The sequence below is a fragment of the Clarias gariepinus genome, chromosome 1 (genome assembly GCF_024256425.1).
Source record: "Clarias gariepinus isolate MV-2021 ecotype Netherlands chromosome 1, CGAR_prim_01v2, whole genome shotgun sequence".
In the NCBI taxonomy this organism is placed as follows: Eukaryota; Metazoa; Chordata; class Actinopteri; order Siluriformes; family Clariidae; genus Clarias; species Clarias gariepinus.
The window spans coordinates 51,422,045-51,446,914 of record NC_071100.1 but is presented as its reverse complement, the minus strand read 5'-3'; the positions used below and the strand labels follow the sequence as shown (position 1 = coordinate 51,446,914).

General features: G+C 39.8%; 2 protein-coding genes across 2 annotated transcripts in view; one reads left to right on the top strand and one right to left on the bottom strand.

Moving 5' to 3' along the window:
* Nucleotides 1–2,750: 2,750 nt before the first annotated feature.
* LOC128525256 (interferon-induced protein 44-like) lies at nucleotides 2,751–12,294 on the top strand. Its single transcript, XM_053497502.1, has 8 exons — nucleotides 2,751–3,140; nucleotides 4,251–4,734; nucleotides 4,820–4,871; nucleotides 8,617–8,812; nucleotides 8,952–9,098; nucleotides 9,283–9,466; nucleotides 9,637–9,737; nucleotides 11,327–12,294. Exons 2-8 carry the CDS (start codon nucleotides 4,257–4,259, stop codon nucleotides 11,492–11,494), a joined length of 1,326 nt encoding a protein of 441 aa, XP_053353477.1. The 5' UTR covers nucleotides 2,751–3,140; nucleotides 4,251–4,256; the 3' UTR covers nucleotides 11,495–12,294.
* Nucleotides 11,202–24,870, bottom strand: part of copa (COPI coat complex subunit alpha) — a 124,139-nt gene continuing 110,470 nt past the window's right edge. Inside the window, exon 30 of the mRNA XM_053497480.1 lies at nucleotides 11,202–11,212. The gene's annotated coding sequence lies outside the window, so the exon portion shown is untranslated. The remainder of the gene's footprint in view (nucleotides 11,213–24,870) is intronic.

Genomic DNA, 24,870 nt, shown 5'->3' with positions numbered 1-24,870 from the left:
TCAGTTTGTGTAATATGAGGTGTACTTTATGACATAAGCGCATTTTTATATGAATAAAAATTAACTGCATTCTCAAGACACGGGGGATCACCTGCCTTCAGTGCAGATACCTTAACCATTTCATCAAATAAGAAGCTGTGAGATTCATTGAAATCTTCTCTCCACCCCCACCAATGTACAGATGATACTTAACCGGGGTAATAGTTTTACCGCCATGTCTCCCGCGGCGACAGCTTTAGGGGCGTGTGTTTCCTTGCTTTACTGCTAAGTGGCACTATAACTATAGACTATAGACTTGGTTTATTCTCACAAGGATTAATGAGCTAAAACTTGTTGAGAGCTGCACATAGTAGCAGATAGATTCAAATGCAACATTGTAATTAGACAAATTCGCAATTCGCAATCACAGTACTAAAATTACAGTACAAATTTATAATCTAAATTAAAATATAGGCCTTTCTTACAGTATTTGCATTGAATTTGAGCGAAGTAAGCATTAACACAGTGAGCCTTTAGATTTTATAATGTGTAAAACTGGTTCTTGTCTGGAAAAAGTGGGTGGGCCACAGTTATTATTAGATTAAATCAATTCAATTCAATTTTATTTGTATAGCGCTTTTAACAATTGTCATTCTCGCAAAGCAGCTTCACAAAATTAAAATAATTATTTAAGTCTGTATGGAATGTGAGTGTGAGTGTCAACAGGGAACCCATCCTCATCTGGTTGAAACAGAAAGCAGGAATTGATCTGCATTTATACAGTGTGTTAGATGTGTTAGATTAATGTGCAAAAACTAAATAATAAAACTATATAAGCTACATAGCCTTTATAAGACTCCACTTTTATTTAAGTTTACTCACAATGACGAAAGAACTATATGAATTTGTAAAATGATGAAACCAAACGGTGCGCAATTCTGTATCAGTTTCTGTGAACTTGAGCACGTCAGAGAATAAACCAAAACTCTGTGTATACTTGTCTCACAGATGTGAAAAATATATACTTACAGAAAGCAAAATGTCTGCTTTTATATAAAATAATGATTATGTAATTCGTATGAAATGTGAATTACTGTATAGGCGCATCCACTGCTATGGAGATGACGAGATGACATGATCACCATTTATCACGGCCGAAACCAAAGAAATCACTAATTTATTAATAAATTATTAAAATGGTCAGTCTGCTTGCTGTTTCCCCCCACGCATTCATAATCATTAGTCTACTTCTGCCGTGCACAAGTTGACTTGCGATTCCTGATTGGCAGCTCAACTCCCAACTGACCTGAGACAAGTTTACATGCTCAAAGCCATATGCAGGGAAACCTGCAGTGTTCACTGATCATTAACACTTTAATCTTCTCAATGTTTCTCAGAGGGAGCAAGAACTGCTTTTTTCATCTTTTTGCTAACTGGTAAAACAGTAGAGTGAACCACCACGATCTGGCAAAATATAATCTCAGATCACTTCATATTGTTGAGGAATTTAAACCTACATTCCATCACCCGCATAAGGCAGGTGGGGTCCCCTCTTTCCTGCTCTGGATTCTTGAGGGCAGACACTTGGTGGCTACGTATACCATTAAATTTTCAGATACTAGTGGCCAGTTCTGGCTGGAATACTTCGGCTCTTATACCCACATACATACTGTACAGTTGGTAATGACTTGAAAAAAAAAAAATTTAACCCCCATTACATGGTTCTCCTCCTGACAGTCATTTTTTTTTAGGATCAGGGCTCAGAAGATCTACCTGGAGGTTCTCATTTAAGAGAAGGGGATGTACTGATTAGTGATTCCTCAATACTAATCCTAGTTTCCATGTCTAATGACAAAAACAAGTTTTATGGAGTACTTTGGCTGGCTAATTCATCAGTCCCAGCCCCTCCCCACCCGTATTATTGACAGAGCTCTTTTTTGTGTTTCTTTTCTCAGATCTGATTCTCAAAAGGACTTGTACAACCTTCAGATCATCAAGACACATGTCAGGCTTTCGAACAAATTGCAGCTGATTTTGTACATCCATGCACAAGATTCTGTACAACTGTCTGCTGTTTCCTACATCATCACTCGCTTATGTCATGTTGATTATAATGCATTATACCGCTTCTGTGGTGAACCAGAGTCTAACCCCCAAAACATCAAAGCATCAGTTCACTGTATACATCATTACACAAAAAATAGTTGAACCAGTATTCATAATTATGTCAAGTGTATTGTGTAGACATTTTCAATAGACTTGTTCCCTGTAAATGTGTCCTGAACTGATGAGCTGCTCTCAGGTGAAGTCAAACTTCTATGTTCTACTATGGAGAGGAACGTTTGAAGCATTAGATCACCCAGTTCTTAAAATACCTAACTGCCGTGGGTGTGGTGTGTGAGGATATCACAGAAGACACATGCAGACAATGGATTCGAAACTTCTAAAAATTCCCTGAGTCCTGCGGTGTGATGTGGAAGTGAATCTGTAGCCTGACGGACAGGAAAGACAGGAACGTTCACTGACATTAATATTTACCATGAGAGACAGACTAGTTATTTTATCATGTATATACAAATGTAAAGGATGATTTAAGCTTTAAAGCCACTGAACTGATCTGACTTAATGGAAATAGAATCACCTCTGCTGTCCACATCTGGCCTGAAGGTGGCATCAGAGCTCAGTCAGTGAAGCTGTGTTACAGCTCTAACCTAAAGGACCCTTCACACATGAACACACACACACACACACACACACACATACACCATTTAGGATTGTTGTGTTAATCTTGTTGTGTTTTTACTTGGTTAGTTGGTGAAGAATTACTCTTGCATTAAGTTTATACAGGTTTAAGTTTATTAATAAGTTCACGTGACTATTTTCTGGAAAATGAAAGTGATGTGTTTCTATTCTGCTGAAATCACCTGAGCCGCTGTGTTCTCCTGACGACTGGCCGTGCAGTGTGTGTGTGTGAGGTTGACCAACTGTTTCAAAACTTCTGTTTCACTTTCTGTTTTGTCTCCTCCTCTATTACTGCCTACTGAAGAGAGAAACTCAGTCTTCTGATCCTCTCTGATCTTCTCTAATCGTTTTTGGATAAAAAAAAGGACCCGTGTTGCTTTTGTTTGACTGACAAAACACACTTTTATTATTTACTAAGCGTAAGTAAAAGCTAATAATAATCTTCTGATCTCTAATGTAATCAGTGATATTATTATTAATATTATTATTATTATTATTATTATTATTTGAGGTTGAAGCCCACGTCCATGTCTGTGTGTCTCTCTGTACAGCAGAACTCTCTGTCTAACTTATTAATACAAAGAAATCCCATTCTGTAAGGTTGAGTATCTTACGCCTTGTTTACACTAAGTTGTCCTTCTTTGGTGCTCAGACAAATACACTCCCTGTTCGGTAATCGGAGAGTGAATCACAGATGAGAAATGGAAAAAAGTACATTTGGTAAAGATTAGGTTTTGACCTAAAACTACTCCAGCGCGTTAAAATTGATGCATGTGCAGTACGCTGTTGAAACTTTCAGTTTATATTCTGGCACAAAACAGCTCATAACTTCACTTCTTCTCAACATTTTGATTTCACTTTTGGTGCAACGTTCAGTTTTCATAGTGTATGTCCCATTTTTTTTTTAAACAATCGATGATGAGTCAGTTTGTCTGTGTGTGTGTGTGTGTGTGTGTGTATTGAGGATTGCACAAGCTTGTAGATGCATTAGGGTCATTTCTGTGTCTTCTGCATACTTTTTGTATACACAGTAAATCGATTGGCGACTTACTGGTATAAATCGATCTGGTGAGTGATGCATAAAACCATGTCCACCTTATGGCAGAAGCACTGAATTGATTGGTGCTATTTAGTGATGCGTATAGCCACACCCACCTTAAGACAAAAGTGCTAAATGAGTGATGCTGTGTTGTAATCTGGCTGAACAGACAGAGACATACAGAGACTGGTTTTGAGTCCTACAATGTATAAAATGTAGATAAATTATTGAAAAAACGAGTTCTGACCAATGTACCAACAAAACTTTTAATGATTGTAATCGTTGCAATGCAGCTTTACACAATCAAAAGAAATATTTAAGTTTTATTCTTTCCCTCTCTCTGTATGAGAAGAAGGGTCATAACCTACATTTTGAAATTGATATTAATTACAAGATCATTATTGGTTTAGATCTCCAATGGTTAAGTCAGTGGAGGGTTTTGCTCTTGATCTTACGTGAGCTTTTTGTCTTCTGTTCTGTTCTGTTCCAGATCTCCATGATGAGTGTAACATCATGTCTGTCTAAGGAGCAGGAGCTGAAGCTGTGTTCTCTACTTGGTCATGTTAAACTCAGTCTGCTGTTCAAGGCCAGCGTGCACGGCTTCACCGCTGACGCCTTCCACAGGAAGTGTGACCGTCAGGGTCCCACTGTTACTGTAGCATATAATTACTCAGGCTACATCTTCGGAGCGTACACCAGTAAGGATTACGCTCAGACGGGTCAGAAAATTGCAGATGACAAAGCCTTCCTGTTCAGCCTTAATGAGGGTGAGGTTGATAAAGATCCTCTGCGTGTGGTCAGTACCAAGCATGCCTTCACTGATGGAAACACTGAGCCCAATTACGGCTCTTTGATTTTCCTGCATAATAACACCGCCACCGTGTACAGCAATCCAGGCATATATAATTTTATCCCAGTGGAGATGCACGGCAACGACCTTCAGCTGAGCGAGTGTGAGGTGTACCGCGTGGAGGGTGAGATTTATTTTGGTTGCAGTATTATGTTCAAGCAAAGATGACTCACATGTCAAAACTAACATGAGCCTTGGTTTCTTTGCAGGGTTTGGATCACTCATGGAGAAACCATGGAGGACCATCGAGTGGAGTTTGGAGTAAGCATTTAAGAATCACACGTAGAAATCACGCTCAAAGGTCTTTTAGGAATGAAAATATTTGTAGCATGGAGTAGGACATTAAAGTCCTAAAACTCCCTATTTTTTGTTTCATGAGGAGTAGGACTTAACCAAGGAAAGCTTGTGGCTTTACTGTTTGTAACACTGAGAGCTGCAAAGTAGGCTTCACATTATAGTGGAACTTTTTATTATAGTAAAGTTTTTAGAGTTTTAAATGGTGGAAAAGCGAAATGGTGAAATCAGCGGCAGTTGTGTGAAAGCTTTATGCACACAGGAAATCGTATAGATGTGTGACGCAATGCAAAACGTCATACTAATCAGACTGCTCCAATTATAACTGTTTAAAGTCTCTATAATAAAGTTGTGTAGGACCATCATAATTGATAAACTGATCACCATGACTTTAAAAAGAAAGCAAAACTGGAGAGAAGTTATGAGACAGTTAACCGAGGCTGGTGTATGTAGCTGTATCCAGGAGGACTCGCTTCATTTAGAGCTACATACTCGTTCTCTTTAATCCAGGTTTCTGTTAAACACCGTATTAATTTCCTGAACCGTGATAGTTTCATTAACAGTAAGCGCTTTAGATGTGAGAGATCCAGTGGTACAGTGACCATAACCTTTTGTTAACTATGTCACCGCGTCACATTAGCATCCTACTGCATTGGACATCGCTTTTGCTTCTTTCATTCTTGCTAACCTCTGACTGATAAAGGTGTACATCAAACACACACACACACACACATATATATATATATATATATATATATATATATATATATATATATTCATATATATATATGAAAAAACCCACTCACATGTGCGTATGCACACAGCACTCGTGAAAGGGAGACCACCAGCTCCTGTGACAACCAGAAGTATATTATATACTCCTCTTAGTGTTGTCACCATTACTCAAATAGGATTTTTCATGCCATAATAAACCATCAAAGAAAAACACACACGCACACACAACAAAGAGAGAACTCACTTGGAAAAACAAAGCAAACAAACATCAATACTCTTATGACACTTAAAACAAAATAAATTTACATGGCACAATACTGCAATAAAATAAAATAAAAAAAAAACAGCAGGAACTGGTTCAGAGCAACAGAAGCTAGCTCAGAACATCACCATGAACCCCGTTCAGGCAAAGCAGCAGTTAGCTCCCGGCAGCTAGCAGATATTCCCACACAGCCCCGTTGGCACAAAAAATGATTGCACATAAAATGCGTCTGACCTGCCTATAATAAAGTTACAATTAAGACAGATCAGCTAACTCTCCCTGTGTACCTAACAAATAATCTAACTTTGAATTACATACCGTGAGAATAGAATCCTATGTAACCTAATCAATCAGACTGGGAGCCTGGTTGATCTAAAAGGCAATATACACCATGCAGAAGCAGAAATGCACCTATAACATTCAATGAATCATACACTTCTGAATCTGTCCCACGCAAACCTCTGAATCTGAATATCACCTTGCAGTAGCTCTTACCTGTAGAAGGGCAACCTCAAGCAAATGCTAGCAACAGGATTTCATTAAATGGGTAGTTCTAAAAGAAGACACGCTACCATAATCAGCAGTATACCATAAGCAACCCAGTCAACATCCCCGACAAACCAGAATGACTTACTTGTAACATAACAGGTAAGGGGCGGGACTTATGAGGCAATACTACCTTGCCAACAAACTTATCCCAGATAGCAGCATACTGCTGAAGGGCCAATAATGGGCCAACGGCAGTACATATGGTGGGCTACATTTGGCTCATTGGTGGGGCCAAAGATAGGTTGGCCCAACATTGGCACAAAGGTGATTCAATAGATAATTACGTGTTTAGCCCAATATTGGCATACTATTGGTTTAGTAAAAAAATGGCATGGTTGAAAATTGAAAATTAAATTAGATCTCAGATACCACACTGCTTAATTGCTTAAAGCCCAATGTTGACATCAGCGGTAAGCTTAACATCATTTTGTTTGTTGGCCCAACATTGGCTTATTGGTAGGACCAAAGATAGGTTGGTCCAACGTACATTAGAAAATGGCAAGGTTGGCACAATCAGTAGGTAATTGCTAAGTTGGAAATTAGAAATTCAATTAGACCCTTTTTATAATTGGCAATAAAAAACATTTATATTTCCAGAAATGTATTAATTAATTTATTTATGATAAAATTATTACAAACTAAAAAAAGTATCTGTATCTATTATGATAATAAACTGAACACTTAGTACAACCACTTTTTTCAGCAAGGTGAATAAAAATAAATAGATACAAACTAAGTACCTCTTTCCTCAGACTCAGTCTTTTATATCAGGTGCCTCTGCATCTTCCTTATCATCATTCACCTCGGTACCCTCACCATTAGCTTGGTCACTGTAGCTCAGCTGTTCTTTATCATCATCATCTTAATCATTATCTTCATCATCAACATTACAGCATCTTTGATTAACTGTGACTCCAGTTTGTGTAAATACGTCAGTAATTTGAGCATTGCACATTAAAATGTTCTTAAAAATATGTTCTTTAAAATATTCCTTTTCAACCAGCAAAATGATGAGAAAAACAAACAATTCCACATTTGGCTCAATAACATGTTCAGATGATATGTTTCACATGCCAACTAACTTAGTACATATATTTGACAACCACATAAACAAACGTGCATGTACTGTTTATTATAACACGTGTGTGCACGCGTGTAAAGCAAAAGAAAGTCTTATTAGAGAGGTTAAAGATCCATTTACTTTCTCTCCCTGGGTCAGCATGCCGCGTGTAATTTGACACCGTGCCCCTTCACACACACACACACACCGCTCCTCGTGCTTTTACACACCCACTCAGGTCTATACAGAAATACTGCTCTGTCGCGCTACTTTTTAAAGGTAAAGTGCAGATTCATTTGTTTTTTATTTTCACTTTACAGCAGTGATTCTTTTAGCGAGATAGCGGCCGATTCTTTTAGCGTGCGCTCCCGCGAAAGTTGTTAACGATGTTGCTTGTGTGTGTGTGTGTGTGTAAAACTCAAATAAGAGAGGAGGAAGTGTTACTGTGTAAGACAAGGCGAGGAGAGGGGCTGATTTCTCCACTCCTCTTACTTTAGCTTTAGACACACACACACACACACACACATACGCACACACAGGGCCTGCGCGCATAAACGGAAACACTCATCTGTCATGATTTATTTTTACTTTTTTTAAAGGTAAAGTGTAGGTTAATTAGTTTTACTGAACCAACACTGGGCCGACCTATCTTTGGCCCCACTAATAGGCCAACAGGGGGTCAATAAACAAAATGACATTGAGCCAACCAGTGACGCCAACATGGACCCAATTTATGTAATGCTGCTGACCCAATGTTGGGCTGATGTCGAAGCACTGACAAAAGGTTACTAAAATTTAGCCAATGTTGGGCCAACAAAGTAGTGCTATCTGGGATGTATTTCCACACTGCCCCATGATAGGGCACCCAATGAACCACCTAGGCAATCAAATATAAGCAGGAGAAGCTTTAGCAGTCCTGCCACATATGTCTGGTTTGGCAAATTTATTTTGGCGGTAATATAACCTACTGGATTCCAATCACTGGTAAACAACAAAGAAGAAAAAGAAGAACAAAATATCATCACAATTACTAAACACAACCAAGACATTTTGATAGAAACACAAAGGCTATGTTTTAGTTTAACTTTAACTCTGTGTGTTTATAGTAAGAGGAAGTCTCTGATGGATACAATCTCGCGCTGGACTCCTCAGGCGAGCTCAGTGGAGAAAGCTCGTGTGTTGCTGGTCGGTCCTGTGGGAGCGGGCAAATCCAGCTTCTTTAACTCCGTTAGCTCTGTGTTTAAGGGCCACGTGAGCTGCAGGGCCAACACGGGCATCGCTGGCACCAGCCTCACCACACAGGTAACCCACTTATATTAAACATGTCTGTATTAGAGTTAGAGCCTTAACATAAACCTGTGATTTGCAGGTGGGTGTATAAATATAAATCATAATGTTGAGGTGTGTGTGTGTGTGTTGGTGTGTGTGGGTGCTTGTTTAGTTCCGTGAGTACCAAATTAAGGCGGGTGATAAGATTCTACCGATCACACTGTGTGACTCTATGGGACTGGAGGAGGGAGTTAATGGTGGAATGGGGATTGACGACTTCACCAACATCCTAAAGGGACACATTCAGGACAGATACCAGGTAGAGCTGAGTCACGTGACCCTGTTTATTCTCTACTCAGTGTTAATGTGTGAGCACTTGACTATTCTGATGTCTATGGGTGTACAACTATTTGCACTTGATGTTATATTAATAAGTAATCCATTGGGTTCACGTTCCAAATCCTCATAACCTCTTTCTCTCACCCATTCCCCCCCCCCTCCAGTTTAACCAACCAGTTCCTCCCCAGACATGTTCCTTCTTCAGTCTTCCTCAATTCAGGAAAGTTCCCAGTATGCAGGAGAAGATCCACGCTGTGCTGTTTGTGATGGACGCCTGCAAGATCAAACTGCTGTCTGACAAAATGATAGAGAAACTGGCTGCTTTCCGCAAAAAAGCCAATGACATGGGTATAATACACACACACACACACACACACACATAAGAGATGCTGGTGAGGGGGCAATGTGTGTTTATAGCTGCTATGGTATCACCCCATTACACCACCCCTCAGTCAGTGTTTAACAGAACTTTAAACTACGTGTGTGTGTGTGTGTGTGTGTGCACGCTCATGTTACAGAAATCCCACAGATAGTTCTGCTTACTAAGGTGGATGAAGCGTGTCGTTTGGTGGGAAAGGATTTAAAACACATCTATCAGAGCCACTACATTTACAAGACGGTAAGATTCCTCTGCCCCAAGTCAGACTCTGGAAATGCTCAGGCCTTTATTTTTTTTTTACAAATTATTTCTACAAATTATCAGAATTTTTTACAAAGTGTGTTGAGTGAAAGCAGTGTATATGTGGGACTTTCTATATCACAAGAACAATAAAAATGTATATTATTTCTTTTCTTCTTATTAAGTACAGTGTGTATATATATATATATAAGAATGGCCGCCTTTAAAATAAAACTTGAAATCAAATGAAAAGCCTAAAATAAAGACAGACACAGTTTTTTAAATCAAGCTGTATTTACTCAGTGGAACTTTTAACATCCAAGTAAAAGATATAACAGAAAGAAATGTCAGAAAAACTTAAAGCTGATCACCTTCTCAAAGGAGCACAAAGCTTTGCACATCTAGACTTTATAGTATTCTTGCAGAACTGCAACTTTGTGGACTGCAATCTTTAAGTCAATGGGGTTTAAGTCTGTACTCCGATTAGGCAATGCAAGGACATTCACATTTTTCTCCTTCAACCACCATGTGACCAGTTTTGCTGTGTGTTTTGGGTCATTGTCATCTTGGATCCTTCCTCTCATTGACAACTTTCTGGCAGAGGGCAGCAGATTTTCCTTAAAAATGTATAATTATTTTGCCTCATCCATTTTCCTTCTATCCTGACAAGTGCTGCAGTCCCTGCTGTAAAGAAACACCCCATGCCAGGGTTTACTGTCGGAATGCTGTTATTTGGATGGTTAGCTGTATTGGATTTCCACCAGACATGACGTATGGTGCTATGGCCGAATGCAGCGGAACTTTCGATTGCAAGTTACTTGGCCTGCTAGCATTTTGCAAGATGAGCGAAATTTTTAAACGAGTAGCTTTTTTCTTGCAACCCTCCTATACAAGGCACATTTGTGAAAAGTTTGTGCTATTGTCACATGTCACAATGACCATTCTTTGTCATAAATTCCTGCAGCTGCTTCAGAGTTGTTGTGGGCCTCTTGGTTGCCTCTCTGACCAGTTTCCTCCTGGCTCTTTTACCCAGTTTTTAAAGAACTGTCCTGATCCAGGAAGTGGCTGTGTTGGACCAAAAACCTTCCAGAATAGATTTCAGTGTGTTTCTAGGTAGTGGGAAAGCCTTAGACAGTGACTCGCACCATTGCTTTGGTTGCTCTACTAGTGACTAAAATGCTGCAGCTTTCCTTGCTAACCTGAACAAATTGACAACAGTTGCTAGTGAAATGGCTTTGTGTGCCATTGAGAAGGTGATTAGCTTTACCTGATTGAGTTTACAAGTCATTTTAGGAGGGGTTGATAATTTTTCAACTCGGTGATTCTGTTTTTTTTCCTGACATATTAATGTTATATCTTTTACTTGGATGTTAGAAGTTGCAATGAGTAAATATAGTTGGATAAAACAAAAACTGTGCCTGTCTTTATTTTAGGCAGCAAAGCTACACAATGTGATTATTTGCAGGGGCGGGGGTGCTCTTTTCTATATTCACTGTAGTTTCTCTCTTCACGTTATCAGCATTCAATTCTGTTTTGCGCTTTTCTTTTTCAATACATAACCTCTATGACGTGTGCATGTACATGTTTAGATGCAGGAGATGACTGTACATCTGGGCGTTTCTCTCTCCGCCGTTATTCCAGTGAAGAACTACAGTCAAGAACTGGAGCTCGAGCTAAACACTGACATCGTGCTTCTTAATGCCGTTATGCAGGTGATAAGAACCACAGAGGCATACTTCGAGAATGTTTCCTGCTAGGGAGCAGAGAGTAAAATCTCTCACAAGCAAAATCTGTTGTAACTGCCAAACTACATCATAGTCATTTCACTAAACCAGCTCCAGACCTCCACCTGAATGCTGCTGCTGTAATACTCCTGTAAAGAGAATTCATAAAGAAATAAGGAAATGCACAGACAGTGATGGCTTCCTCGACTCTGTACTTAACATGAATGACTGAATAAAATGGTATGGATATGACAGCTTAACACATTATATCAATAGTTACAGTAATAACTGACTATAAACATGAGATTTTAAACAATTTCCATCACACTACAAGAAACATGAAATTATGATCAACAGTCCATTTAACAAGCATCCTTCACATGCTAAACACAGAAAAGGCATGTCCTTTACAGTTGACACTCAAACCTCACACTTTTTTAAACAGAAAAAGGTTTTCAGAATGCACACAAAAACTGAGAGAATAAAGATTAAATAGTAAAATAAATAGTTTAATGGTTTAAATAGTTAAAATAAATAGTTAAAAAATTAAGATGGGGAATGTTTGATGTCATGTGGGCATTATAAGATTTGTTTTGAAAACTTCTAAATAAAACGTGTTTATTAATAGTAGTATTAATAAACACTACATAATAGTTTTATTATGTAGTTTTTGAACATTAATCTGACAATAACCACCCACTTTTTCTGATGCACACCCAGAGTCTGTTTTCTTGATACGCGAGTGTTACAGATGATACAATCTAACGGGTAGATGTTAAACAAATGTCATTTGTTGACGTTTTTCATTATTTATTAAAGAAAATTATAATGTTCCTATTGCATTTTATTCTTATAGCAACACAAAATCACAAGCACTGCTGAATGACAATTTTATGGTCATTTAGTTTCATCTGCTACAAATTTAAAAAGCATAAAATATAAGATGATACAAGACCCTACACGCGTAACTTTTCTAATTACACATGATAAAAATCTAAAGGCTCACTGTGTTAACTTTTACTTTGCATAAATTTGATTCTAATAAGATTTAATTTAATTTTAATTCTACATTTGTACTGTAATTTTAGTACAGTGATCATGAATTCGTTTAACTACAATGTTTCACTTGATTTTATCCAATACTAAGTGCATTAATCCTTGAGAGAATGAACTATTCCTTGCATTAATCCTTGAGAGAATGAACTTGAGAGAATTTAGTTCATCCTTGAGAGAATGAACTAAAAAAATATATATCTCTTCCCAGTTGTGTTGGACTAATGGCACTTAGTTAATAACCAAGTTACCTGTAACCCAGTGTAAGTATCTATGCAATGTTGTAAACATTAAAGCACTTTTTGTAAGTCGCTCTGGATAAGATGCCTAAATGTAAATGTAAATGTAACTGATGCCCGAGGCGTCGGTCTATAGTTATATAGCGCCACTCAGCGGTAAAGCCAGCAAACGCGCAAACTGTCCTCAGTCACCACAAGTATCCCAGGCAGACCAAACAGGGCATCCATGTGACGAGATCTCCAGTCAGAAGCGGGACACCAGGGTGAGTCAGGTTCAGAAGGCTTTACGTATATAAATCAAATTAAAATAAAAATTTTATTCGTCACATACACAGTATGATATACAGTGAAATGCTTATATGACCGCCCGTGACCTAAAAAAAAAAGAGCTTATAAATAGGAAATAAATATGAATAAAAAGGAAATACAATAGAAGGTCAATTTAGCTAGGATAAAAATATTCTGTACAATATAGAAAATATGGAAAATATAGAAATTAATGTAAAATAACTGTGGTGTTTTGGTTGGGAGACCTTATCGTCTGCCTGAAAAAGCTCCTTCTCAGTCTTTCTGTGTTGGCCGGAATCGCTTTCCTGACCGCACCAGAGAGAACAGTCCATTGGTGTGGTAGTTCCTCTCCTGCTTTGTACTAAAGTCCACTATCAGCTCCTTTGTCTTGCTGACATTTAGGAGGAGGTTGTTCCTCTGGCACCATTTCTCCAGATTTCCAGTCTCCTCCAGGTAGGCCGTCTCATCGTTGTTCGTGATCAGGCCCACCACGACAGTGTCGTCAGCAAACTTGATGGTGGGGGTGGAGTTCGTAGTGGCCACGCAGTCGTACATGTACAAAGAGGTCAGCAGGGGGCTCAGAACACAACCGTGGGGGGCTCCAGTGCTGAGAGTGAGGGAGGCTGAGACATGTCTGCCCATCCTTACTGCCTGTGGTCTGCCAGTTAGGAAATTAGAGATCCACTGACCAGTAGATAAGCTGAGTCCCAGGTGCTCTAGCATGTTGGTGAGTGTGGACGGAATTACGGTATTAAATGCTGAGTTGTAGTCGACAAAGAGCATTTTAACATAATTCCCCCTTCTAGTGTTCAGGTGAGTGAGCGATGTGTGGAGGAGATGTGGAGCTGTGGAGCGGTTTGGGCGGTATAAAAACTGTAGTGGGTCCAGTGTGTCTGGTAGTGAAGAGATGATGAAGTCTCTGACCAGCCGTTCAAAGCACTTTATCACTACTGAGGTGAGGACTACAGGGCGATAGTCATTGAGGGAAGCAGGATGGGGTTTCAAACAGAAACAATGATGGACTCCTTAAAGCATTTAAATTGAAAATGTAAATACACTGTATAACACACTGTATAAATGCAGATCATTTACTGCTTTCTGTTTCACCCAGATGAGGATGGGTTCCCTGGTGAGTCTGGTTCCTCTCAAGGTTTCTTCCTATTACCATCTCAGGGAGTTTTTCCTTGCCACTGTCGCCCTCGGCTTGCTCACCAGGGACAAACTGACTTTTTTGATTCATACAAATTCACATTTCATACAAACTTAAATAATTCTTTGGATTGTGTAAAGCTGCTTTGCGGCAATGACAATTGCTAAAAGCGCTATACAAATAAAATTGAATTTAATTTAATTGAATTAAATAGTTTCTTTCCTTAAATTCTCTCTCTCTCTCTCTCTCTCTTTCTCTCTTACTCACACACACACAGAGGAGAGACTGAGTGTTTGTGGAACACTGTACAGATGTGGATCTGAGTGTTACTGGCGTGTATGCCAAAGCAACTGATTGCCATCTAGTGGCCAACATATTGTACCACACTTGGTTCTCACCCAAGAGCAGGCAGCCGGAGATGGATCTCATGATCTCTGAAAGCTCTGTTTTAGGTCACTCAAAACTGACATTCTGATGATAGTTAGAAACTCTGTCCTCAGTGCTGACATGTGGAAAGTAAAAGCTGTGTTTTAGGTAAAGTTAAGCCTTTATTTGTAACATATACATTACAGCACAGTGACATTCTTTCTTCGCAAATTCCAGTGTAACTGGGGTCAGAGCGCAGGGTCAGCAATGATACAGCTCCCCTGGAGCAGATAGGGTTAAGGGCCTTACTCCAGGGCCCAACAATGGCAAACTGGTGGAGTTGGGACTCGAAATGCCAACCTTTTGATCAGTAACTCAATACCTTAGCCCTCTGTGCTACCACTGCCTGGTGTATATGAGTGTGTATAACACTGTGTGAGCACTGTATGAGCTACTGTATACCTCCTGGTTCCCTGTGTTTAATAACAGAGCATGCTGTACTAAGTGTTAACTTTTTCAGGCGTCTGATTGGACAACATGGCTTCAATTCAGGTAATATACCCAGCCTCTTTGACAACATTAAAAAAAATAACCATGCACATTCAGACTAGGCCTCAGATACTAAACAATATGGCCTTTTTGAAGAGTATTAAATACTTTCTAAAACACACACACACACACACACACACACACACACACACACACACACACACAGCTAATGGTAACTACAGGTTTCAGCTTACCACAATAAATTTGGTTTGGTATTCGCTTGATATTTCGTGAATATTTAAAGTTTCCTCCCTCTGTACGAAGCAATCTAATAGAAAAAAAATGATCTGACCATCCTCATTCACATTTTATATATGTAGTTTGAAAATCTTACATCACTGTGTATTTTGAAAGAGAACAAAGAAAAGTACAGAAATCCTTGTTTTGTTAGAATGCATGCGGTCTTGTATGAGAAAAGTGTAGTAATGTGCAGTCTTCAACATTTCTGAATAAAGGGCGTGACATCCCCAAATCAGCATTACTCTTTAGTACATTTATATTCTTATTACAGGGACTTTAAATTTGCATATTTTCGAATACAGTCATACAATAGACAATTGGGCCCATGCTGCTGAAATAACAAGGGACCTGGCCTCTCCAAATCAGCACACCTCTGTTGTACACTCATGGAAATTAAGAACCAAAAGTCTTGTTTTAGCAAGTCCACAGAAATCCTCTATCATTCTCTTACCAATGTGCTATTCCTACTAATAAATAGGGGAAATCGGTCGATTTTGGCTTATGGCTGTGGACCGAAATATTTAAACAAAACAGCACCATGTTGTGTTCAGGCAGCGTTTCCTTAGGGATTGGGGAACTCATACTCGGTAGTGAAAAAATGCAGGATTCAGAAACACATAAAGCTTCAGAGAGATTATCCCCACAGCCATAGCAGTAAAACTCACTATTCAATGTATGGAGAAAGTGCGGTGGAATAAGATGGAATGGCACAGAGTTGCGGTGTGGGGTAGACTGGCAGAGGGCAGAGAAATGGAATGAGACTGTGTTAAACTGAGAGAAACACACTAGAGTGATGTGGAGTGGAACGGAAACATGGGGCATGGAGAGATGTGGAATGCCGTGGAGTAGCACAGAATAAGCACAGAATCCTCCCTGAAAAGCTTTCAGGCAGCTGATCAGGCTGGTGCTCTACTGCACCATGGCAGTTTTGCAGGCTTACCAGCCTGACCTGCTGAAAGACGTGAGCATTGGCTCCTTAACGTCATTCCTGGAATTACGCCAAGCCACAGACCTGTCTCTTCGTGCAACAAAGCAGACGGCTGTTTTTATGGCTGCGATGGTGCTCCGCGGAGAGTTACCTGTGGCTAAATCTCTTGGAAAACAAGGATAAAGATCGTGCGTTCCTCCTTGATCCCCCCCATCTCGCCCTCCGGCCTGTTTGGCGACGCCGTTAATGTCGCCACTAGATTGGGGAGGCGAAATTATATGAACAAGCCTTCGGGAAATCCCTTCCTCGCCGTGCTCAAAAGTCAGGATTGTCGGCCACCCAGCCCCGCCCGGGTCTGACTTTTGCGAGGTGTAAATTACAGAGAGAGAGATAGTGTTATGAGCCGGGCACCCCCTCATAATACTGGGGTGTGGTGTGCTACGCTTCAAAGAAGTCGGAAAGAAGCAAAGAAGCCCCCCTCCTGGGGAAGGGCATGGAGAATTCCTCTCAAGGATGAAGTGTTCCCTCTGGAGATCGTTGTTCTTGCTCCGCCACCACTCGTGTTTCGGACAACACCGCTCTCCCTGAAATGTTAGTTTTTTGGTGCCAAACATCTGACTCAGGCTACCACAGTCGGTATTTTTTGGTTCCCAATAGGAACAGGGGGGCTGCGACTGATTTTAGATCTTTGCGGGCTAATCGCTATCCAAAAAAATAAAGACAGGTTCCAAATATTGACTGTCAAAGTGATTGTTTCTCAAATCCAACCAAGGGATTGGTTTGTGACAATCGATCTGAAGGACGCATATTTTCACATATGCTTTCTGGGGCGAAGCTTACCAGTATCGGGTCCTTCCATTTGGTCTAGCTCACCCCGCACTTAAGACGACTGGCTGATTCTGGCTCAGTCTCAGGAGCTAGCGCTTCAACATTGGAATTTCATCCTAGCCGTTCCTTAGGATTGAGATTCAAAGCCAGAAAAGCGTTTTCTTTCCTGCTCAGAACACAACATATTTGGATGTCACGTAGGATTCCATCGCAATGCGGTCACAGGTGTCTCCTGCATGTGTTGAATCCATCTCCAACACCCTGAAGGAAACTAAGCTAGGCCAGAAAGTGACTGTTCATCCATTCATCCAATCTCATTCAGAGATTTTAGGTCTCATGGCAGCTGCGTCCACGGTGATACCTTTAGACCTTCTGCACATGAGATTGTGCAGAATTATTTCCCCGGAGGCAAATAAGGGTTACGCACCAAGGGCTTCGTACCCTTTCTATGGGGTTCAGACCCCGGTTTTTGACTTTTGGGTCCCACTGTATGTGTGACTTGTTGTCGCGAGATGCTAATGACCGATGCTTCCCTCATAGGCTGGGGTGCGGTCTTAGATGGCTGTCCAGCCCAAGGGACCTGGAGAGGCCATCTTCTTGCACACACACACACACACACACAGCTAAAAAGTTGTCCTCAGGCTTATGCCCTATTACCCTCAGAATGTACGTAGCCGCTATTTTGGCTTGTCATGTTCTGACTGATAGGGTCTGGTTGACACCCCTTCCAAACTGCTTAAGTCAGCGCCTGTCTGGCTTCTGACTCTTAAGATGGTTTTTCTTATACTTACTTCTTTCAAGAGAACTGGAGATCTGCAGGCCTCCCGTCCTGCCTAGACTTTGCCCCTGGGCTAGTCAGGGCTATTCTGCATTCTCACCCGAACTATTTTCATTCTTGACCATGCACCCAGTCTTCCTCGACGCCTCTGTCCTCCACCTTTACAGCTCTGGAGCAGAAAGGTTTCACTTACTGTCTTCAGTACACACTCTTCAGATTTACGTCCACCGCACTAGCCAGTGGCGTAAGTCAGAGCAGCCTTTTTTATGCCAAACGCTGCCACATCGGGTGGGAGATGCTATTGCCCTAGCCTATGAGGCGTGTGGGCACACTTCGCCTCTAGGATACATTTATCCAGGGGGATTGCCTTATCTATTGCACTGGCAAGAGGTGTTCCCCTGCAGCAAGTGTGTATGCGGCAGGTTGGTCCTCTCCGCACACATTTGTGAGATTCTATAGTTTGGATGTTCATGCTACTCCGGGCTCACGAGTCCTCGAGTCAGCTACCCAGACATAGTTCTGAGACCTCCTTGGCCTTTGTGCGCACACGCTACACAACGTTGGGGGTCCAGACACTTGCAGTGCGGCTGCGTTGGTATTCTCATTCCCATAGCGTTTTCACACAGCATTGAGTGTAGCTTTTGAAAGGGAAAGTCTCGGGTTATTTTGCTGTAACCATGTTCCCTGAAAAAGCAGGAACGATATGCTGCGCTCCAATGCCGCACTGCTTGCATGACTAGATGTCCTTTCAGACATAATTGATCTAAAGAATGATGAATAGATATAGACATACAATGTAGTTTTTTTCCCCTTCTTTTTTTTGTAAGACTTTTTGCGATTTAAGGGTTAGTCCACACGAAGCCGGTGCGTTCCCTATCTGATCATTTTTTTTCGTAAACACAGCGTCGTCTCAAGAAATATCTGCATACACACGAAACCACTGAAAACGGTGTAGTATATATGCCAGACCAGTATGGGGTGGTGTAATTCTGCCATAGAGATACACGATACACGGAGAAGAACACTTTGAGCATGCGCATAACCTTCGCGCTGTATACGAACCAAGATGGTGTTGTCTATTATCGCTTGTTGCTCATAACAGTTGCATAGAAGCAATAGATTTTGCTGAAATAAAGCTAGTAGGCTTTGTAGCAACACGAACACAATCATGTAGTCCACCATTATTGTTGTTGCTGTTACGTGTGACACAGCCGACACATGATGTGATGACATCGTGTTACAAAATAGTCGACTACAGATGTTACTCATGCGGTATTCTGGTTTTACCGTCACGCCTCACGGTGGCGACATTTGGGTTTGTGCGTTTGCTGGCTTCTACCGCTGAGTGGCGCTATATACAGTAACTATAGACTGAAGCCTCGGGCATCAGTTCATTCTCTCAAGAATTAATGAGCCACGCTCCGTTAGAGCTGCACATAGTAGCAGATAAAATCAAGTGAAACATTGTAGTTAAACGAATTCATAATCACAGTATTAAAATTACAGTACAAATGTAGAATTTAAATTAAATTAAATCTTATTAGGTTTGAATTTAAGTAAACATTAATACAGTGAGCCTTTAGATTTTATCATGTGTAATTAGAAAAGCTACGCATTTATGTTTTTCGTCATCTTATATTTTGTGTTCTTTAAATTTGTAGTAGATTTATTAACTGAAATAAACGAAAATTAATTACCATAAAAATTAAAACATTGTCAGGCCGTGTTACTGCCCCAGCAGATGTCGATGTACTTTTGCGTTATTATAAGAATTGAATGCAGTAGGCTGTTATGATCATTATAATGTTCTTTAATTAATAATTAATTGTATTGTTTTTAATCGCTCGATACACAACCATCTGAAATAAAGCGGCTCACATCAGCGTGCGTTTCACACAGCGCCACAAAGACAGCGCTTATTTAACATGTATAAATGTGTGTTTGTTATATTTCACTAAAAGGCTTATACACAACCACATTTCAGCTATTTACACACATGCATTGTGCTGTGTTGTTGTTACACACTTTCACTTTTCATCGACACTTGATCGATCAAAATGCTCCCGATCAAAATGCTCCCGATATGAGCCGACACAAACAGCTTCGAAAAATCAGATTATTCATCTATCATAAAGAGATGCGACATATACTTGCTGATTAAACACTGCATTTTTTTTAAGTGAAAGCGCACGATGTGAGCAGCTTTAATTATTAATAATTAAATAATTATTCAATGCTGGACATAAATAGCTAAAATCAAGATTAATGTTATTCTTTAGATTGTTATTATCATGTTTTTTTGCTGTTTGGGTGGTACAAAAGTAAATGGCGTCCTCCTCCCTACTGCTCCAAATAAAGTGAGTAAGTAAGTAAAGACAATAAAGCACTTAAGTTCAAGGAAAGTGTAGGAACAGAGTTGTAGCAATAACTACTACAAAAAAAGACAATTGGTGAAGTTACACTTAGCACAAGCTAACACCTTAGCACAAACAACAAGCTAACAAATAGCACTTGCAAAAGCACACAAGCTAATGTCTAAGACAGGAGAAAACACAATAGTCTCTGGTGAGGTGGTCAGTAAACAGGAGGGCACCCTCTCCTAAGCTACGCTGCTCTACACTGCTTGTCCACAGTACTGCCCTCCTCGTCCTTCAGGTGTCTGCAGCCTTTAACTTCAAAGAGCTCTCCTCGTTAGCCAATGTGGATACAGCGGTGATTGGTGCAATTAGGCACAGCTGAGCTACATCAAGCTGGCTGTGTGGTAGACGAGAGAAAAAGGAGAGAAAGAAACCAAAATATTGTAGTTTGACAGTTCATGTTTACACAACATAAAATAAATATGTCAGAGGACGTAACAATATACAAAATATATACAAATATAAACGAAGGTGTGGAGTGTATGCGTGTGTGTGTGTATATGATAGTCCAGAGTGAATGATATTGTTGTGTGTGAAATGGTGTACGGGAGAGATGGCTCGGCCTCATCGGTTTATGATGGTAAATCCGGGAGCACGAGAAAACGGAAGGAGATGGGAATTGATGTGAGTCCAAGGAAAAGTAATCCACGGCAAACAACAAACAATCACTCTCTCTCTTCGTGTAACCAGTGCGCTGCTTTATCTCTCCGTCCTGGGCCGCGTGCCGGTTCCGGCTTTATACCGGCACACGTGACCCGACACCGCTTCCAGGTTCCCTCGCGTTGCGATCACGCATGCTCGCGAGAGCTTACCCCGTGACCAACACTGTCTATGGGGACAAGTAAAACCATATAGGGCCTATTTCATTGTGCAGGTGAGCCGCATTAGCTCCGTAACCCTTTCCCTGCTACTTAAAATGCCCCTTTATGTGGGGCGCTACATTATGAAGATGATCAATATATTTATTGGTCCAGCAATCTTTCGAAAAAGTCACAATGGCCTGATCCTTGTTCCATGGCTTAGCCTAACGTCTGATAAACCCCTTCAGCGGGTACCAAACATATCGGGTTGAGATCGGGAGACTTGAATGTAAGGAATACAAGTTAAAGGAAATTGTCATGTGCACATTTCATAAACAAGTTCATCTAAAATATAGAGCATAAGAAACATACTCGGCTGGTGTTTTCACCCAGTTGATCCCTGCCTCAGGAGTACACTGTCTAGCTGTATGTTTTGGGTCATTTTCCATATTCAAGATTCAAGATTCAAAGAACTTTATTAATCCCAGAGGGAAATATGGTGAGGAGGACCCTCTTGTTTCCCTAAGGATTTTTTTCCCACCTTTTTGGGGTCTTGAGGTCTTAACATGCTCAAAAACTTGTGAAAATTTGCAGACAGGTTGGAATCTGCTGCCATTAGAATGCCTAAGAGGCCCCCCTCAGGGGCCCTCCCACAAGATTCTGCTGCATACACACACATACTCATCACAAATGTTAACACTCACACACATCTGTCATGCATGCATGCACACACAAACACAAATGTTTACACTCTCACACTCACACAGACACATACACACATGCATGCATGCACAAACATTCACGCATGTTACATAGCACATTTGCACACACATTGCTCATCTGCACACTTCTGAGCATTTTTTATTTAGTCTACGTATTATTTGCATTTACATTTATTTTTGTCTTGTACAGATAGGTTTGTATTTCTTATAGATTTTTGAAAAATTTTATATTTGGTTATACTTTCTTATAGTTAAGCTATTTTTTTATTTCTTGCTTTTTTTCTATTTCTCATTCTTATTTCTTGTTAATTGTTTTTAAAATCTTTAAAATCACTGGCAGTCGTATAAGCATTTCACTGCATATCGTACTGTGTTCAGTATGTCTGTGTATGTTACAAATAAGATTTTGAATTTAAAACACACTTATACACACATACACACTCATGCATCACACATACACACACATCACAAATGTTAACACTCACACACTCACATCTCTCTCTTACATGCTCGCACACAGAAACACACACACACACACACACAAGACATGTGTTACACACACATCACACAATACTAACACACACATCACAAACATTAACACACAGACTCACACACACAAACATGCTAAAACACATTTACTTGCTCATTCCAGCATCCACTTGTCAGGCGTTCAAAACTGGTTCTGAACCAGGTAAAAATCTCTGCTCTTCAGGACTGTTTCGAAAACACTGACTGCAACATGTTTTGGGAGGCTGCAACTTACGGGGACTTCACCGACTTGGAGGAGTACACTAAATACAGTAAATTCCTGGGTGTCAACCTGGAGGAGAATCACACCTGGTCCCTCAACAGGTTTTAAGCTGAATTTTAAGAAGAAGTGTTATCTCTGTTTTGTATTCACCTCGATACACTTACCTGTCAGGCCCAAACTGCTGGGGAAGACAAACACAGACGCACACAAACACACACACACAAACACATTCACAGCTGTGGCTCTTTGGCGCCACCTAACAACATGAGAGAGTAGGTCACTACATGGCCATTTCACCTGACAGGTTGTTTTGCAACTAAGGCTAAGATCCCACTAGTGTGTTATTGAAGTAAAGTCAAAAAAATTAACACAGATTGTATTGTTGCGTTTGATCTACGTGATGGCTATGTGATCTAAATTACCGCTTCATGTAAAAGGTATACAGAGAAATCTCTGTGTTTAAGATTCCTTATTAATAACTGATTACTTGCTTTTATTCTTCTTTAATGTTGATGTTTTTCCATCAGGGAATTGGGCAAATTTGGCTTTATTGTGGTGTTCTCTTATTGAAGCTTTGTATTACTGACAGTAAGTGTGCTTTAATTGTTTTGTTGCTATGCAATATCCACGGTGGAGCAACAAGTGTCTGTTAAAGTTATAATCTATGAGTGTAAATATACCAAATGAAATTAAAAGAAAAATGATTACAATACAAGTTTTAAAATGACAGTCACCACCTCAGCCCTCCACCGCTCAGAAGCATAATGAGATGAATGTCCTTTCTCTAGGACCAGAAATATAAATGTGAAAATTGTAGGTCTGGAAAAGGAATTAAACTGGTTAACATATGGTTTATAATAAACGTGCATCACTTTCACACCATAGTGAAGTCGAAACATCACAAACTGGTTCAGTCTGTATTTTTTGGGGAAAAATAAATGCACTCGAGTGTTTGTTTAGAGGTGTGTGCGTAGGTTCTGTTCTGTCTCTAATGATCTGACAGAAAACAACACACACCCTGTGTCTGATCTGCGCATGGGCCCTGCGTTTATTTCCCTACACACACCTCATGACCGGTGACTCAGAGATCATTACTCTGAGCAGAAGATTAGAGCAGGTTTATGACTTATAATGAGTTTCAGTTTACTGTATCGGTTAGCTAAATTAGTGTTTTATTTTTTTGTTTATTCATTCATACAATAATACAGTGTGTGTGAGACAGACAGACAGACAGACAAACAGACTCACATGAACAATTTTTATTATATATACAGTATATATTATTTATATGATCTTTTCTTTTTCATTGTTCATGAGAGATACTATCTATATCTGTTCTTTTTTATTTTACATAAATTTATTTATTATTAGTCTTTTTGTACTATTCAGTTTTACTGTTTTTTATCTTCTCTCCTTTTAATTTTTATGCATTTATTTATATTTGTTATCGATCTACTCCTGTTATTTTCTTCTGAATTATTCAAAGCTGACAATACAGATGTAAATATTGCAAATAAAACACCTTTAAATCTTGAGAATGTGTGTGTGTGTGTGTGTGACAGAGAGAGAGAGAGAGAGAGAGAGAGAGAGAGATTGGTTTAACTGAGCTTTAATAAATACAGATAATTTACAATTAAAGCAATATTTTATTCGTCAACATGAGATACAATTTGTGCACATATTTTGGTTAATTTGTGTTAGATAATGTACATTTATCATGATCAGATACAAGATACATTTTGTTTACATGTTTTGGTTGATTTGTGAACGAGATAAAACTTGTTCATTTGTTCAACATTCCTTTTTTTTATTTTAACCAGCCCTTTCTTTCTTGTCTGAGGCCCACTGTTTCCTGCCTTAGATCTTCTTTGTGACCTAACCAGAGTACTGTCTAAGATCATGCAGGTGTTTTCTGAACCTAAATGCTCATCATTACTGTAACTGTTAGCCAGTTGTGTGTTCTGTAACGTGTTCTCACTCACGTTAACTTGGAGGTTTTCTTTTTCTGTCTCATCTGTTTTGTTTCCTGCTCTGTGTTTTACCCTCCATGTTACTTTCTTGCTGTTTCATTTCTTCCTGCCCGGTTGTTACTCTATTTTCTCCACTGTCTTGCTTATATTATCGTCTGTAGCTTCATTTTCAGGACAATTCCGTATTAATTGACCCTCCTGTCCACAGCCAAAGAGTTTTAAATTGCTGGAAGTTGCAAAATTAGCAATTTCCTTCCCTTCCCTTGTCCGTTTATTTTGAACCTTCAGATCTTTGGCCCTGCTGATTAAAATCATTCACACATCTCCTCT

What these genes read in the sequence shown, in the direction of transcription:
- LOC128525256 (XM_053497502.1), top strand. Translation starts at nt 4,257, where the DNA reads ATGATGAGTGTAACATCATGTCTGTCTAAGGAGCAGGAGCTGAAGCTG. An exon ending in TGAGGTGTACCGCGTGGAGG is followed by an intron (nt 4,735 to 4,819) that starts GTGAGATTTATT and finishes GTTTCTTTGCAG; the next exon opens with GGTTTGGATCACTCATGGAG. An exon ending in CAAAAAAGCCAATGACATGG is followed by an intron (nt 9,467 to 9,636) that starts GTATAATACACA and finishes CTCATGTTACAG; the next exon opens with AAATCCCACAGATAGTTCTG.